Here is a 17,475-nt window from a genome sequence, read left to right on the forward strand (position 1 = left end):
TCATGCAGCCTGTAAAGGACCCACACTAGAGCACAGGAAAATGTGAGAAGGAAGGAGCAGCAGAGAGAAACTGCTACACACAAACCCTGACCTGTGCTACTCATTGCCTCACTGAAAAGACTGGGTGTAACCTGCAGTGATGACAACAGGGGAAGAGGGGTGCCTGGAGTGACGCCGTAGAATGTGGGAGAAGAGGGACTTGGAGTACAGATGGACCTGGGAGTGAAGCTGAGCCTGGAAAAGGGGAGGACAGGTGTTTTAAATGTTTGTTCATTTTTGTTTCCCAATACCTGAATCAATAATGAAATATTTATGCTAATTGGCAATGAATTAAGTTAAATTCCCCAAGCTGGGTCTTTTTTGTCCATGATAGTAATTGATATCAATTTATCTTGACCAATGAGCTTTTTTGCCTCTGTTCTTCCTATTTTCTGCCCCCATCCCACTAAGGGATAGGGGCAGTGAGAGACTGGCTGTGTGGATGCTTGACTGCCAGCTGGGGCCAACCCATTACAGGGATACAATTTTTAGTTTCAAACTGGATGTTTTGAAAATAAAGGCAAAAATTATCTGTATTGTTAATTCACCCTTTTGGTATAATCTGCTATCTATTTTGTACTGTTTTTACAGCAAAAGAAGTGTGTAGTAGAGTCCTTTCTACCACTACAGAATAACTTTCCTGCAGTTGAAGTATGCTTATTTTTATGTTTATACCTCTAAGTTTTATATTATAATGGTATTTTCTCTTTGTGGTCTCTTCACTCTTCTTTTACATTTATACTCTCATAAATACCAACAGTGAACTGAGGATAATTACAATTTTCATGTTTTTCGTAATTTTACTGTGTCTGACATTGTTCACTGGATGTTTCAAAGTACCAGGTGTTTTGTAGTTGGTTCATTTGCTGAGAAATACTAAAATATACAATTCATCTGATACAAAGGAAAAAACCTGAACATGGGGTGTTCTCCATGTTTCAGTTCTCTTCAGTGTTCACACAGTACTTGATATATGTTTACCTCATATGGAAAAGAAGACTTTTTATGCCAGTCAGCGGGCTGTTTACACCCATAGAAATAGACTAGTTCTGACTTTCCTGACAAAAGCATTAACACTTTTCCAAGTCTCCCCCCTGTCATCTCACAGGCTGCATGCATATGATTCTTATCTGGCTCCTGATGGGTGCCTTTGCTTGCCTCAGCTGGAGTTACATCTGCTTGCCTTGAGCAGCCTATTTTTTCAGGCTTCAGATTTAGCTTCAATAAGTGCAGCAGCAGCCTTTTCTTCTTCCCCTACAAAGAGAAGTGACTGTCTTGTGCAACCCTATTGCACTTTACTGAGGCTGTGAAATACTCTATTTTCTGCTTGAAAGAACAGCCTCTGCATGCTATTTGAGCTGCAGGCCTCAGGCTGTGAGTGACTCTGATGCATGCAATCGACCATGTTCAGAGGCCCATGCTCAGGAGCCAGAGGGGATGATGACCTGTTCTACAGCCCCATCCTGCATAAAAATAAAGGATGGTAACAAAGGATGTCTGGGGCAGCTTCTCAAGGGACCTTACCTCTAGCATAACAGGAGAATTCATTGACTGCAACACCTCTGAAGATCTTGAAAGCATCAGATGGCAACAGATGGAAGGCCTGCTGTAGCATAGGAGTAGCTCCAACTTGGGCAACTGAGCTGGCTTTGCTGTGTTTTCTCCACCTAATTCACCTGGTGTTAATGGACATTGTTCTGGAGACCGAGGAGTTATGATTGTATTATGATGGTTTACTTAAATGGTCAATATCAACACAGAAAGCCCTTATGCGCTTCCCAGCCTTCCCTCAGTTGCTGTCAACATGAACTGATCATGCAATCTTCTTTTATTCTGGGTGCCTTATTAGCCAGGGATAAGAGCCTCTTTCTGATAACTCTATATGTCCCCAGCCACAGGAAGAGTGAAATGATTGATACTTTGCAAGAACTGCAGTGCAGAAACTGTTTTAGACCAGCACCTAGCAAGACGTATCTTCAAAGGTCCTAAGCCAAAGAAGGAAGCACTGTCTTTCATTCTCTTTTCATGAGCTCTTCCAGTCATCAAGGCAACACAGAGCAGTTCTAGAGAGAAGTTATCCTAATCCATCACACTCTTTGGAGACATTCCTGTGAAGAAGGCACAAATGAAAAACAGTAAAACCACATTTTGCCAGAGTCTTCACATCTTACAGTCCTTTGATCCTGTAATAGGTTTGCGTAGCAAGGTTTTGGTAGTGGGGGAGGGGGATTACAGGGGTGGCTTCCATGAAAAGTTGCTAGAAGTTTCCCCTATGGCCGATACAGCCAATGCCAGCTGGCTCAAAGATGGACCTGCCACTGGCCAAGGCCAAGAAAATCAGTGACAGTGGTAGTGCTTCTGGGATAACATGATTAAAAAAGGGAAAATGTTATTGCACAGCAGCAATTACAGCTGAAGAGAGAAGTGAGAATATGTGAGAGAGACAAATCTGCAGACACCAAGGTCAGTGAAGAAGATGAGGGAGGAGGTGCTGCAGGCGCTGGAGCAGCCATTCCCCTGCAACCTGTGGTGAAGACCATGGTGAGGCAGGCTGCCCCCCTGCAGCCCATGGAGGTCCACTGTGGAGCAGATATCTGCCTACACCCCGTGGAAGACCCCACGCCAGAGCAAGCGGATGCCCGAAGGAGGCTGTGACCCTGTGGGAAGCCCATGCTGAAGCTGGCTCCTGGCAGGACCTGTGGTCCCATGGAGACAGGAGCCCACACTGGAGCAGGTTTGCTGGCAGGAGTTGTGATCCCACGGTGGACCCACACTGGAGCAGTCTGTTCCTGAAGGACTGCACCCTGTAGAGGAGGCACACACTGGAGCAGTTCATGAAGAACTTCAGCCCGTGGGAAGGACTTACGTTGGAGAAGTCATGGAGGGCTGTCTCCTGTGAGAAGGACTCCACACTGGAGCCCGGAAAGTGTGTGAGGAGTCCTCCCCCTGAGGAGGATCGAGCAGCAGCAACAACAGTGTGATGAATTGACCACAACCCCCATTCCCTGTCCCCCTCCACCACTTGATGGGAGGAGGGAGAGAAATCAGGAATAAAGTTAAGCCCAGGAAGAAGGAAGGGGTGGGGGGAAGGTGTTTAAAGATTTGGTTTTATTTCTTGTTACTCCTTTCTGATTCGATTAGTAATAAATTACGTTTTTCCCTCTGTTTTGCCCATGATGGTAGTTGCTGAATGATCTATCTCCCTGCCCTTATCTCGACCCGTGAGCCTGTTGTTATATATTCTTTCTCCTGTCCAGCTGAGGAGGGGAAGTGATAGAGCGGCTTTGGTGGGCATCTGGCATCCAGCCAAGGTCAACCCACTACAGATCCAAAGCAGCTTAGATGACAAATACAGAGTAGTATGGCAAAACCTTTTGAGTTGGGTCTTCATTCACAAAGAAAAGCCTTTATAGTTGAAAGAAGGAAATAAGTGGTAACTGAAAACTTCAAATTGAATCTTCACAAGAGGATTAACTGATACTTTCCGCCAAAAGAGGGATGGAACCAAGCAGTTCTTTCCATAGGTAAAAAGGAAAGTGGCCCACAAAAACTGCTGTTACTGGCTTAAAAATAAAAACTTTGGTTTGCATCTCTTGCTAATTATAGAAGTTTGGTCAATCCAGTTTCTGAATTACACAAAACACTTAGGACAGTCACAAAAGTTTCTCACAGAATCTACACAACATATTGTCTTTCATTTTACTTCCTAAGGTCTCTATGGGTCTTACAGTCTCAGTTATTCCCTCAGTGATTTCATCTGCCTAAAAAAACTTTAGTTGCCAGTGTAGAAAATTCCTACGTGCAGAAATACATGGTTTCTAACACTGACATTAGCTTAATGACTTGTGTTGTTGGGGCTTTCCTGGCCTAAAGAGACCAAGCCAGAACTAATGACATAAAATTAATGCTTCCCTAGACTTCTTTTACAATGCTGCTTGATGACAGACTGTTCTACCTACATTCCCAAAGGGTTGCACTGTCCTACATTTTATGGACCTGCATGTGCAAAGCAATTAATGAATGAGGCACTTGTTGATGCTTTTGATACACTATCAAGCCAAAATCTCTGGCAAGACAACAATCAAAGCAAGCCATGAGTCAGATGATGAAGCTGAGGAAGTGGTTTAATATGCTCTGTGGCCACCTCTTTTCTGTGTTCTGTAAACAAAATCCATTATTTTTTTGAAAGTTCATAGGAATATCTGTAAAAATAGCTGAATAAAAAATTATTGTAGTGATATGGTAAAGTGTGTGCAAGTTGCTGGTTTGTTTTGTTGGTTGGTTGTTTTTTTTGTGGTAGTAAGTGCTGTATAGACATTTTGTAAGAAACTCAGCATAAATTTTACAATGTTCATCTCTTTTTTTACTTAATTAGGCTGTTTCATTTTCTGCTTTGTAGAGTGGCCATTTCTGTTTTATTTGAAACAAAATGGAGAACTAAGGCAACATACTCTGAAAGATACTTCGGTAGAGCCTAGTGCCTCAACCTATTCCCTGTTCAGTTACTGAGCTCCCTGATTTCAGTAGGAGGTAGCTAGTTCCCACAATTGTCTAAGTAGACACAGAAGGGTCCTTACATATTACTGAGAACATCGTCTAAGCTAAAACCCTCAGAATTTGAGCATTAAATATTGTAAAGTAAGTAGACCCTCTTACCCATGAAGCTACAGTGATCTTGTCTCCTAAATCAGTCTGATTTTAATACTTAGTGATATTGGTATTCCAAGAAGTTGTGATCTCTTGTTGTCAATGTTGTCTTAGATATATATGTGTAAGTTATATATCTTTAGAGACAGTGCTGCCTGTGGGTTTCTGTGAGCTATTTACTAACTAGTTAAACTGTGAAAATGAAGGAAACTTTAATTCTTGTAGCACAATAAAATGTTTAAGTGGAATGAGAACATTAACTCAGCAGAAGAGGTGTCAGAGATTTCCATTAAAGCTAAAAGCATAAGAAGCTTATAAGAAGTATCTGGGGAGTTGCAATATAAGCCAATGTTGACAGATGGTAGGATTAATTTTAAAATAGTCTAAGGAAGTGTGTAGGCAAGGGGAAAGATGGAAAATTAAAGGAAGAAAAGATCTACATAAAGCGTGATTGTATTGTAGAATGTTATGGCAAGGCAGTATGTCAAGATCCCACCTTTATTTCTGTAGCACTTTTCAGACCTACTCTGATATGTTCAAAGCAAAATGTTTGTTTTCTCCCAGCCCTGCAAGTACAATTCCTAGTCTAAAAAGTAATCTGGATTCTTTCTGGCTTTGACATTGCCAGTTATAAAGACTGCATTTGGAACTCAGCTAACTCTTCTGCTGATGGCATGCAAGCTAGGAAAAAGTCCAGCTTACTGGTGGAGAACCGTATTAGTTCTGCAGATCCAACAAGAATAAAAGTACCAAGAACATGTTATTTCTGCAGCAACAGAAGCAGAGCCTGGGAGAAGCAGATAAAAAGCCATTTTCACATGGTCCTTTGATCAGGACGAGGGAATAAAACCAAATGTACCGATTGTATTCCAGGTGAAAGCATATGTACAGTAATAAAAAACTGGAAGTCTCTTGTTTTCTCGTAGTTTCCCAATAAATCTGAACACTGTACAGTTCTATGGTAAATGGTGTTTCTAATATGGATATCACTTTCATATTACCTACAGTTTATATCTACTATTACAATCTTTTAAACATTGGTCTCTAAAGTTATTCACAAAGCAGTGTAGATCACAACACCATGCTGAAAGTGATAGACTGCAGTACATGCAGTCCTACTGAGTAAAAGATGGGTGCACAGGTAGGACCGTGGGTAATGTTGGCAGCAAGCAGTTGTGTTTTTTCTTTCTCCTGTCAATACACAGAGGTCATACATAGCTCCATCCTGCAGCTGAAGAAGATTGGACCAGCTTTTCCCAGTGGGCAAAGGCTCCTCTCTGAGTTCATTTGCAGATAGAAAAGGAGAGAGCAGCTGGCTGAGCTATCATTTAGCTGAGTAAAAGCCATCCACCAAATGTAGGAAGTGACTTGTCTCTTGACTCTATCCCTTTCCTCTTCCTTTGCACAAACAAGTAAGAAGGAAGTTGCCTTAAGTTTGCTCTGACATATCTTTGTTTCTGGACTGTTATTTTCTGTGAGCCACTTCGTTCCAATGAACTGCTGCTTGTGATCCCACACTTGTCCTTATATGAAGTGTAATAAATAGTCTCAGAGAAGGAAGCCTCTCTCAATTGGTCTTGTACAGTGATAACAAAATATCCACAGGGATTCAGAGAGAATTAACGTTTCGGTTATTATTTATGATTTCTCTTTTTATTTACTATGTAAATTATGGGTGAAGAGGACTTCTTTTTTGAATAAAGTTGGATGGGTAGTATCAGTTATCCTGTAGCTTACTAATGCTGACAGTTTTACAGTTCAAGGTAAACAGTCTTACATTTTCTTGCAGGCAAACAGTGGAACGTGTGACGTTACAGAACCAACTCCAGCAGCTTTTAGAAGCCCAGCGGTCAGAGGGCAAGTCACTGCCCACGTCCCCAAGGTAAGCTAACTAGAATTGTGCTGCAGCATGGATTTGCAGTTTAATGGTACATCTATTATCAGGAGAAGCTGTGACCTGTCTAAATAGATGTCTTCTGTAAAGTAAATGTGGGGTTTTTAACTCATGGGCTTGAAGTGAGCTTCTAGAATTTGACAGTGTGTAATGTTGTATAAATACTGGAAATTTCCTGTGTGAAATTGTCCCTGTTATCCAACAGACTGAAAATCAAATTTACAGTGGAATAGAATATATTTTTTATTAGATAAATAGCAGAGGATCCTAGAAACCCCTAGAGAAGTTGTAAAGTTTGACCTTGTGGTGGTTCACCATACATTATTGCCAGCAGTAATTCCTAAAGCCAGTTACCAATGAAACATGCTTTTAGATTAATAAGACTCCTTACAGTCATTAAATCTTTTGCTTGCAGTAGCTTGTATAAAAAGTCAAAATTCCAGAAATTTTATGTATTATTTACATATCCTGTCAGAATGTCAGAAGTCCCAGAAATAGACACAAACTGAGTAGCGTTAAAGAGGAGGAAAGTAAAGGCAGAGGACTGGATCCAGAGTCTGCTAACATATCTCTCTGACCTCTGCTGTGTGATGCTGGAACTCAACCAAGCCATGACTTCTCTCTGATAGCAATCTGAAGAAGACTTTGAAAGGAATTGAGTAACTCACATGCAAATAGGTCTCGGTTTATCATTACCTTTGAATTCAGTTTGCTCTCTGGAAGACAGCACTTTTCCTTGTTTCAGAGTTTTGAGCGAGCTACGTATGTGTTAAAGTGTAAAGCTAGCATAAAAGCTTCTGCAGGCATTGATGGCCAGAGCTTTGGGTCATCAAGTATGAACTTGTAGGATCAGTGATGGCTTTCTTTCCATTCTCACAGAATCTCAAGCACTTTTCTGGACAAGTGCTCCGTGTCCCTGAAATTCATGTGTCAGTGTTTCAAAAAGTGCAAATAGTTACAGAAGTAGATAACAAAGACATTGTGATTGGAGATGCATTTGTGTAAAGAAACTTCAGCTAGGAAAGGGCTGTAAGTAGAAAACTGCACTGGAAAGAGTTATTTTGTCCTTTTTTTTAGAATTACAGTCTTTGTCTTCCCTGTCTACCAGCTCGAACAGGGACAATGGGACCAAATGCTATCTTCCAGATCATTTGACTTCTGTGGTTTTTGCTGACTGATCTTTCCAAGTGGTCTCACATCTGAGTACTGGTGAGCACCAGGACTGATTTACTTTCAGTATCAGATTATCTTAGATCAGGTGAGAGCAGATTTCTCATCATTCATTATTCCTATAAAAGGGTAGGTTTCAACATCTTTTTAGTTCAGTAAGCAAGTCTGAAATGATACTTTATTATTTAAAATTTTATTTCATAGTTGGCTACTACTTCCTTCCAGCTAGAACTCACCTGTGGACGCTATCATCATCCAAGGAGCTAGCAGCATATCTGAGAAAACCTATCCCTTTTACTAGGCATGTCTGTTGTAGATACATACATATTCTTCAGTATCTCTTTTGGTTTGCCACAGGAGAAAAAGCGCAAAATTAGTTGAAGATGAGGTGGCTAGTATAGGCATGTGAATTTTGTACACTGTGAGAACTATGGACTCATCAGAGTAGAAGTTTCTTGCAAAAAAAGAAATTAAATTATTAATTCACTGTCTCACAGTAACCTTAATTTTGTCACCTTACCCTTACTTAGAGGAAAAGTGATTTAAAATAAGAACTTGGACTATTATGAGCTCTGGCGTATGTCACAGGGAAAGAAATGGTCTCTGTAATTTACATTCCTTGCAAATCAGGCTTACCTGAGATTGCTGTTTCCTCGCTATGTAATATTTGTAGTTCTAAATTTAATTTATTATTCTAATAGTATTTAAATAAATTCATGTCACTTTCTCATGCTTTTCAGTATTTCATATCTGAAAAGGTTTTGAGTGCAAATGGTCCTGACTTTTTATGAGGTCTTATATGGCTATTATTAATACCAGGTGAAGTTCAGATTTATTAAATCACTGTTATGCAGAGAGCTGGTACTATCACAGTACTTAGAATAAGCTACTTTTGGATTGTGATGTGACTTGGATAGTAGGCATTTGGCCTTGCAGGGTTTTTTTGCCTTTCAAAACATGTCAAGTTTTCCACAAATCAGAAACAGTAGTTTCTCTAGAGTTTTCCTCAGAAAGTCATCTTTGGCATTGAAATAACCATTCTAAGTTTTGATTTTAAGGAGTTTTCTTTGTAAGAGAAAGTGAAGAAACTCAAATCCTAATTAGGAGTAGAAGCAGGATTACATCCTTCTCTGTGTAATCTTCACTGTGGCATCATAGTAATGAATTCCATGTGAGTAGCGATGAAGAGGATAATAACAATAAACTGAGACAGACACATACACTGGAAATGGCAGTTTCACATGTTATATGTGCATTAATTTGGCTGTGGTATTTCCTCCTCTTTTTTTTTCTTTAAGCTTACCATCATCTCCTGCTTCTGGCAAACCCCAGTGGAAACCATCTGAAGCAGATGAATTGTCTCCACCAAAAAGTAAATTGAACACCCAAGATGGGATTCAGATTCTTGGCAGCTTGGGAAATTCTAGTCGCACTCGAGCCAAGATAAAAGATGAGGACTCAGATAAAATCTTGCGCCAGTTGTTGGGGAAGGAAATCTCTGAAAATGTCTGTATGCAGGAAAAGCTGACTTTGGAATTTCAGGATGCTCATGCATCCTCCAAGAACGTGAAGAAGATTTTGCCAGAGAAAAGGGAACTGAAGTTAGCCAGACTGAGGCAACTGATGCAGAGGTCACTCAGCGAGTCTGACACAGACTCAGCTAATTCTGAGGACCACAAGAACACCCCTGTGAAAAGAACTGACAAACCAAGGCCTCAGCCCATAGTGGAGAGTGTTGAGAGCACAGAGAGTTTGCACCTGATGATTAAGAAACACACCTCTGCAGCAGGACGCCGCTTCCCTTTTGGTATCAGGGTCTCTAAGTCTGTGGATGGCCACAGTCCTTCCCCTACTTCAGAGAGCAGCGATCCGGATAATGAAGGCCCATATCAGTCTGGTACTGTACCTCAGAGCCAGTTTTGTGGAGACAACTCTGTGTCCAGCACAGACAGTGCCACTGCTCAAAAGGTTGCCACCAGCCCTAAGAGTGCTCTCAAGTCTCCATCTTCAAAGCGCAGAACCTCCCAAAATTTGAAACTCCGAGTAACTTTTGAGGAGCCTGTGGTGCAGGTGGAGCTAGCAGAGTCAGAATTAAATGAGGAAAAGGGTAAAGACCGGGGCAAAGGACTCGGGCGGGCTCCACCCGGCTCTGGAGAGCCAGTGGGAGACCAGCTGAAAAGGCCTTTTGGAACCTTTCGGTCCATAATGGAGACGCTGAGTGGCAATCAAAATAACAACAACAACTGTCAAACAGCAAACCTGATGAAAACCTCATCAACGCTGCCTTTTACCTCGTTAGGAAGGAAGACAGCAGACAGCAAGGGAAATCCAGCAGCTCTCACAAAAGGAAGAAACAAGCCAGTGAGTGCACTGAAAGGAGGAAGGGCCTTTTTTTTCTTGTCTCTTTGAGTAATTAATAAGTTTGACATCTTCTTCTTCACGCTTTTCTATAGCAAAAGGATGCATACAAATACTTTACTGTATTTGACCTGTAGAAAGTCCGTCCACTGTTTTAATTTTGGAAGGCTTTTCCAAGGAGTGGCAAATACTACTTGTGTACAGAGTCCATACTCTTAGTGCACATGGTTCACATGTTCTGTGTTGAAAGCTTTCTACAGAGACGTGATTCACCAGGAAATTATGTTTGATATTGCTCTGAGTGACAAGTCGTACAATGAGAATGTCATGCTTGGTATTTCTGAGGAGTAAATAACTGAAGGACTAGCCGTGTCCTGTCTTACAGCCAAGACTGATGAGGCCAACAGAATAAAAATAAATGGTAGAATATAAAGAGGAATAATAGCAGAAATGGTCCTTCCTGCTTCTGTGGGAGCTACAGCCATCCCCTAGAGGTTGAAGCTGTTGGCACTCAGCCTTCTTTGTCCACCGTTTCTCTTAGCACAGTCTTCTCATGGCAGAGCATATGGTTGATCTGTAGCAAAATCTACTGGATCCAGATCATCCCATCTCTGCAGTCAACAGAGTGTCCTTTCTGGGATGCCAACAGAAAGAGGGGTGTCTCCAGTTAAGAGGCTGGCTCTCTTGTTCAAAAGAAAGGAGAAATACTTTGAACAAGTGTATCTTCCAAGAGAAGGGAAGAGGTGTTGAATGAAAGAGAAGGGTAGGAAATACTGTCAGCACAGTGTGTTTGTGAAGCAGAGAGAAGTGCGAGCATCTGGAGATACAATAGAGTTGAGTGAGAGGGAATAGTAGATGATTTAATCCTCTGTGAAAGACAAGGGGGGAGGGAAGGGGTGGATGGAAAGGCATGAGGCAAAAGAATAATTTCAAGATAAAAAAAAACAAAACCATAAAGCAGGCCAAGAGGAGGAGGAGGAATAGTGAGTTATATACTGTAAAAAGTACAACAAGGTAATGGGAGAAAAACACAGGAAATTCTTAGGCATAGAGGAGGCACAATGAGTATGGAAAAGAAACAATGGAAAGAGAACTGGGAAACAGTGAGCAGTCCTTATTAGTGGATACTTCTAGAATAGTAGTGCTCTAGCAGAATGTGAAATTAAATGAAAAATTCAAAGGAGACCTAATAGTTTAAATTGAAGTGGGACTGCATTTATTAAAGTTTACTCAGAATCACAGTATGAACTGCTGATTTGAGCCTTTAAAGACATGCACCATCTATCTGAACAACCAGTTTAATGTAGAAGTATTTTCATAACACAATGGCAACTTTTTTTGAAACAGTGATTCAGTTTTTTTAGTTACAGAGGAAAAGACAGTCTGTCTTCAAAGATGTTCTGATTGATAGATTGCAAGGTCATGAGCAGTTTTTATAGTGCCCTAATATATTTGAAGATTTAGATGAGGTAATTCTAACAGTATTGGTGCTTGCACTGTAAAACATGTGTTCATAGAATCATAGAATGGTATGGGTTGGAAGGGACCTTAAAGATCACCTAATTCCAACCCCCCTGCCATGGCAGGGACACCTCCCACTAGACTAGGTTGCTCAAAGCCCCATCCAACCTGGCCTTGAGCACTGACAGGGAGGCAGAATCCAGAACTTCTCTGGGAAACCTGTTCCAGTGTCTTGCCATCCTCTCGGTAAAGAGCATCTTCCTAATATCTAGTCTAAATCTACCCTCTTTCAGTTAAAGCCATTACCCCTTGTTGTATCACTACATGCCGTTCTAAAAAGTCCCTCTCCAGCTTTTGTGTAGGACCCCTTTAGGTACTGTAAAGCTGCTATAAGGTGTCCCCAGAGCCTTCTCTTCTCCAGGCTGAACAATCCCACCTCTCTCAGCCTGTTTTCATAGGGGAGGTGCTCCAGACCCCTGATCATCATGTTGTCTGTGAAAGACCATGTTTGCATGTCATTTTTGCCAACATCAAAATTGTGGAAAGAATACATTTTCATACCATCCCAAAGGATCACAACACACATCTCAAAGAGGTAACAGATTCTGCCTCATTTACTAACTCAAAAAGAAATCTGTTAAAATGTCATTGTGACTACTTGACTGCTTGTTTTGGTAGACTTCCATGTTATGCATGTGGTATGCTCAGTGCATGTTTTTAACTGATATGATGTTGTACTTCCTTAGGGTCCTTACTTCAGCTACACCAGTCTTTCCTCTAGCACGTTGAATGAAGAACTTCTGTGTTACTATGCTTGGTATGTGCTTATGCATGATGATATTTAGCACCTCTGTTGCTTTGTTTTCTCAAATTGCATGTGTTTGCTAACTGAAATACTGGAATTGATTGATGCACAAGAAGGGAAATGGATGAACAGATGAACATCCAAATACCTAGAAAAGCAGAAATTTATGATGGATTTCTGCTGATGTCACCATTGAACTGGCTACAGAATTTCAGTTCCAAGCAAGTAAAGAAAGTATTCATACTTGTAAATCCACCAGGGAGTATAACACACTTTGGCTGAGTATTCAGCCTCTGTTGAATGGAAGTACCAGATGAGTATGGAAATTAAATTTCCTCTCATGAGGAGAGCAGAAAAAACACAGTTCATCTCTAAATGGAGAATACAGAGAACACGAGGAAGAATGCTGTACTTTAAGTCTAGTGCTCTCCTATTTCACACATTTTTCTTACTCTGCTTCAGTCTTTGAAGTTATATCTGTTTTTAAAAGTCTGATAACTTTGACTGTGTTCAACCTCCTTAATTTAAACCTGTTCCATCAGGACTATTCAGGCAGATAGAGACCAGTCCCTCAAGGTCCATAAAGACATGTTGGAAAAAACAACATTTGACAAAAATGTGTGTTCATTTTGTAAGCAAATGTTTTGTAAAAATTACCTGTCATTTTTATTCGACTCTTAACACTCATGGATTCTTTTGCTGATAATTTTTTTCTGGTAAACTGGGATGTAAATCCTTTCGTTATGCCTGCAAATGATTGCTATTCGCACCAAAATTATATATTTGAAGATACTTCTGGGAAAATGATAAATTAGTCATCCAGCAGTTCAGAAGCCTAAATTACTTTTAAGTTACTCTTTTCTAAATGTCAAATACATTTTTGTTGTTCTTTTGTTTTCTAATGCCAGGACCTTCCCATACTTAAAAATGCAATTTCCATAATGGAAGTGGAAGTCTTGTTCTGAAGTCATTGGCACAGTATCTGTGACACCAGAAACAGAACTGTAAGGTTTCCAAGAGGTTTCATTTTCTTCTGAAAACAAAGAGGGAAATTCCAGTGCAGAAAACTGACTGCACAGCAGCAGTTTGAGGGAACATCAGTGGGCAGCCTCCAGGCAAAACACCCAGCTGCCTGTCCAGACTGTGGAGTAGTACAAAACCATTAATTTCATCCTTATGTTAGAGCCATCTCCTGGATGTAGTTGTAATTCAGTATTGCCTTGTGTGAATGCTTTTGTGTGAGAAATCCCTGGCAGCATGGCTTTTCCCCAGAAGCAGCAAGAGATAGGGAAGGCCTGGCTGCCACTGCAGAGCTGCCAAGTCACCTGCTGAGAGGGTGAAGGTTGGGCCTGAACTCCTGGCCTATCACTCCAGGCACTGCTGATCCAGGCACCATGTCCTGAAGCTGCCCCTATGGCAGTGGGCAGGTGGGAAACCAGACAGTGGGAAACAAGGAGCAGAGTGCACTAAGGGCACAGCTTGAGGAGGCTGTTATTGTACCCACAGATTAGGACACAAGTGAGATAATTGTGTGCCGGAGTCTGTGGCATGAGATTTCCATAAATCACATAAGAATGGAAGATGTATTGATGTATTCTCAGAAATCAGAACGCAGACCTGAAGGCTCTCAGAGCTTCTGAGCCAGCCTTTGTGATGCCTTTTAGCATGTGTTCTGATTTTTGAATGGCAAAATGAGTGCCTGTCATTAGTCCGCTGCATGCTGCCCTGTAGCCTGTGAAATTTAGATAATAGAACATCACTGCCATGTGCACAAGCCCCTGGACACCGTCTGAATTTTCCCTGGATGGTCTGGGAACACTGTGTAATTACCATTTCAGAGCTATTTTGAAAAAGATCCTTTCTAGAAAATAGTGCACTCTTTGGTGTTTTAAACCTTTATAGATTGTTATGTTTCTGGACATAGTCTCAAACCCATTTTAACTCTAGACCCTTATATAGGGGATTTTATTAGTATCTTCTGAAATCTGAAGTCATTATACAAAATCTGCCTTCAGTCAGATGACATTCCTGTCCACCAGTTTCCAGCTTCTTCAGCTTCTGTTAACTTTTTTTGGTTTTTTTTTTTTTTCATTCAAAATACTGAAGTACATCAAGGCTTTGTAGTTTACTTTTTCAGATTGGTCATAGCTTCATAGTGGAGGATTGTATTAAATTTTCTAGTGTCCCTTTAAAATTTGATACTCCAGTTTTTCTTAGGGCCCTAGAGTAGATATCGTATGTGCAGGGTGGGTTGGGATATTTTTTCCCCTTTTGGAAGGATTGGGTAGTTTCTTGCATATTACAACTCCAAGAAAATGCTCGTAGTTTTTTCCATCTTACATTTATGCCAATGAATGGTTCTTTCCCCCACTTTAAGTCATCTGAGATCTGCAGTACATTAGAGTAGGCACTAACTCACCATATCAGTACAGAATCCTGTATTAGCTGCTGCTATAAACAGCAAAAATTGCTTCGTATGTCAGGGGCTATCATCAGAATCTACCATCAGGTTTCTGTCAGATAGTAAACGGGGCATGCTTCTAAAATAGTAAGTGAGTCTAACCTAACAGATGTCCCCCTGCCAGACCTCGTGCTGGATAAATTATGACTACAAATATGTACACTAGAAAAAGGATGCTTATCTGTGTGTCTAATAAAACAGTTACGATTCAAATTAGTACAGTATAAAATCAATATGAAAGTAATTTAGGCCTTGTCCCAGACAATTTACAGTTGTTCTGTTGTGAACTGCTATGATCATGCACCAGTGCCTGTTGCATGAGTGGATGTTTAGTATTTCTGTGGTGACACAGGCGCCAGAAGATATTAGATAGTTGGTTAGTGATTATTAATATCGGTAATACTTTTCTTTTGGGTCAGCAGGCACAGTTGAAAAAGGCATATCTGTTCAGTGTTGTCACCTAGAGACATCTGCATTAGCTAAAAATGATCTTTTCAAGGTCACAGTGCAATTGTAGAGCAGCAAAATGGGGTCTTTGGAGTGCCTTGTGAGCCTCTATATGGGGGACTCACTCACAGGCTCATTCAGCACTGCCAGTCTAAGCTAATGCAGTAGGCGATTGGTGCAAATTATCTTAGCCTTAGAAAGTATCCTTTAATAAAGCTCCATGGTTAACACTAAACATACTGTTGATAACAGCAATGCATGTTAAGTGCCAAAAAGTAGTTATGGCAAAAATTTAAGTGCTCCTCTTTTACCTTCTCAAACTCAGTCCTACAAATTCTGCCTCCTCTAGCTCAATTCTATGTCTTTTGCTCTTGCTTTGGGTATGTGGCAACAGTAATTTAGATGAATGAAGGGGATTTTAAAATAAAATGATCCCTCATGCCCTCTTACTAGGACCTGCAACTGTTGTCCCTGAGAAGGTCGACTTCTGTTAAATCCTGAAGTACCCACAAGGTTATCTAAGCGCCCTAAGTATCAGTCTCTTGTGCATATTTGGTTCTTTGTGGTGGATGTAGACTGGAATAAAGCTGTTCTGGTTTACAACAAGCAGACTCACAAATATGCAAGTTTAAGGCAAACTTGGCAAACTTTTTCTACACATACACTTACCCTTTGCTGTGGGTTTTTAACCTCCTGCTAGTAGCTGTCCTTCACAGCAACAAACCAGCTAGTCATGATTGTATTGTAGGAGTTTTACTGTTCAGGAGTAATAACTAAAAATGAGCCTTTTAACATGTTTGAAAGTTGCTGTGGGCTGGATGCCTAATCAAAAATCCTTCAGCTGGAAGGTTAATTGAAGAAAGGGGAACAGAATTCAGATGTTCTGAACGTCTGGAGATTCAGAACAAGGACATATGAAAGGAAGTGAAGAAACTGAGTGTTACAAATATTTAGTGTTTAATTTTTCTACTTTAATTGGTAAGCTATCATTTGAGTCGTACACAGCAGATATAGTTTGTGGGTTTTTTTTTAATTTAAGTTTACCTAGTGTGGAAATGAAAACACAATACAGAGAAATTATCCTTATCTGTGTATCTAATAAAATCTTAATGATTTGAATTGAGATTTTACCTAAATTAGAATGTTAAAAGAGATATAGGACCCGTGCCAGAAAGATTTACTGCTTGCCATTTTTCCTGTGGCCTTTGCCACCATCTTCTGCTTAAGCAAACATATAAAGTAAGTCCGATGAATCACTTCTGAAAGTGTTTATTTCTCTCTGATGATTATTAAAGGGACTAGATGATTCCCTTACGGGCAGAGTCAGAAACAAACAGGGTATGTCTAATGTTTGTTGTAGTGCATCTTTTTATCACTATGGTACTTTTCCCTAAAGAACAGGGAATTTTTGGACATTCTGTCAGTGTACTAATTATGTCAGTGTACTAATTAATGCAGTGACTTAAAAATCACTTCATCGTCCCACTGGTTTCTAGTTTTAATTTCAGAATAGGAGCTAGAAGAAAGTCAGTAAGAATCCATAGTATTAAAAATTGTTTTGTGCAGTACATGTCTAGAGAAATAAGCCCAGAGAGAAAGATTAATTTAGGGGTCAATACTTGCAAATGGAATAAAACAGGGTAAACAAACACAAAGCAAAACCCTCTATATTGTTAGTGTTACCATGAGTAATTTTCTTCTTTTTCTCTCCAGGCATGATGGCATCAACAGGAAAAGCCAGAAAACTGACAGTCAAAAGAGTACTGAAGATCCAGAGCTGCAGGAATTCTTCCTCTAAACCGCATCTCATGATGTCTCACTTTGTTTGAAATACCTGAAATATATCCTTTTGAAACACAATATGAGACATACCCCTCACCAGCAAAACACCAGCTGTTAGGATGCCTTAATTTGTAGCAGGTAGACCATATACAAAACTTTTTTATGATGTATGTGTATATGTAACTTGTTTGTAAGCTGTGTTGTGTAAAGGCATGGGTGAGCAAAAGTAACAAGTTGAAAATTGTTATGACACAGGCAAAATCCAAAATGTTTGTTAGGCCACAGAACACATTTTGTACTTTGTGTCTTGCATGGATATATTGTCATATGTCTTTATTTCCCTTTGTCAATGGCATATACTGTCAAAGTTTCAGCCAGGACTCTGCCTGCTCGGCTCCTCAGTGAGACCAA

General features: G+C 40.4%; 1 protein-coding gene across 1 annotated transcript in view; it reads left to right on the forward strand.

Moving 5' to 3' along the window:
- The window catches only part of SNCAIP (synuclein alpha interacting protein), a 57,479-nt gene extending 40,399 nt beyond the window's left edge, over positions 1 to 17,080 (forward strand). Inside the window, exons 8-11 of the mRNA XM_009953496.2 lie at positions 6,476 to 6,568; positions 9,049 to 10,111; positions 12,316 to 12,386; positions 16,996 to 17,080. Coding sequence (XP_009951798.1) covers positions 6,476 to 6,568; positions 9,049 to 10,111; positions 12,316 to 12,386; positions 16,996 to 17,080 — 1,312 coding nt within the window. The remainder of the gene's footprint in view (positions 1 to 6,475; positions 6,569 to 9,048; positions 10,112 to 12,315; positions 12,387 to 16,995) is intronic.
- Positions 17,081 to 17,475: the final 395 nt, after the last annotated feature.

Source organism: Leptosomus discolor, chromosome Z (assembly GCF_034619465.1).
Source record: "Leptosomus discolor isolate bLepDis1 chromosome Z, bLepDis1.hap2, whole genome shotgun sequence".
NCBI lineage: Eukaryota > Metazoa > Chordata > Aves > Leptosomiformes > Leptosomidae > Leptosomus > Leptosomus discolor.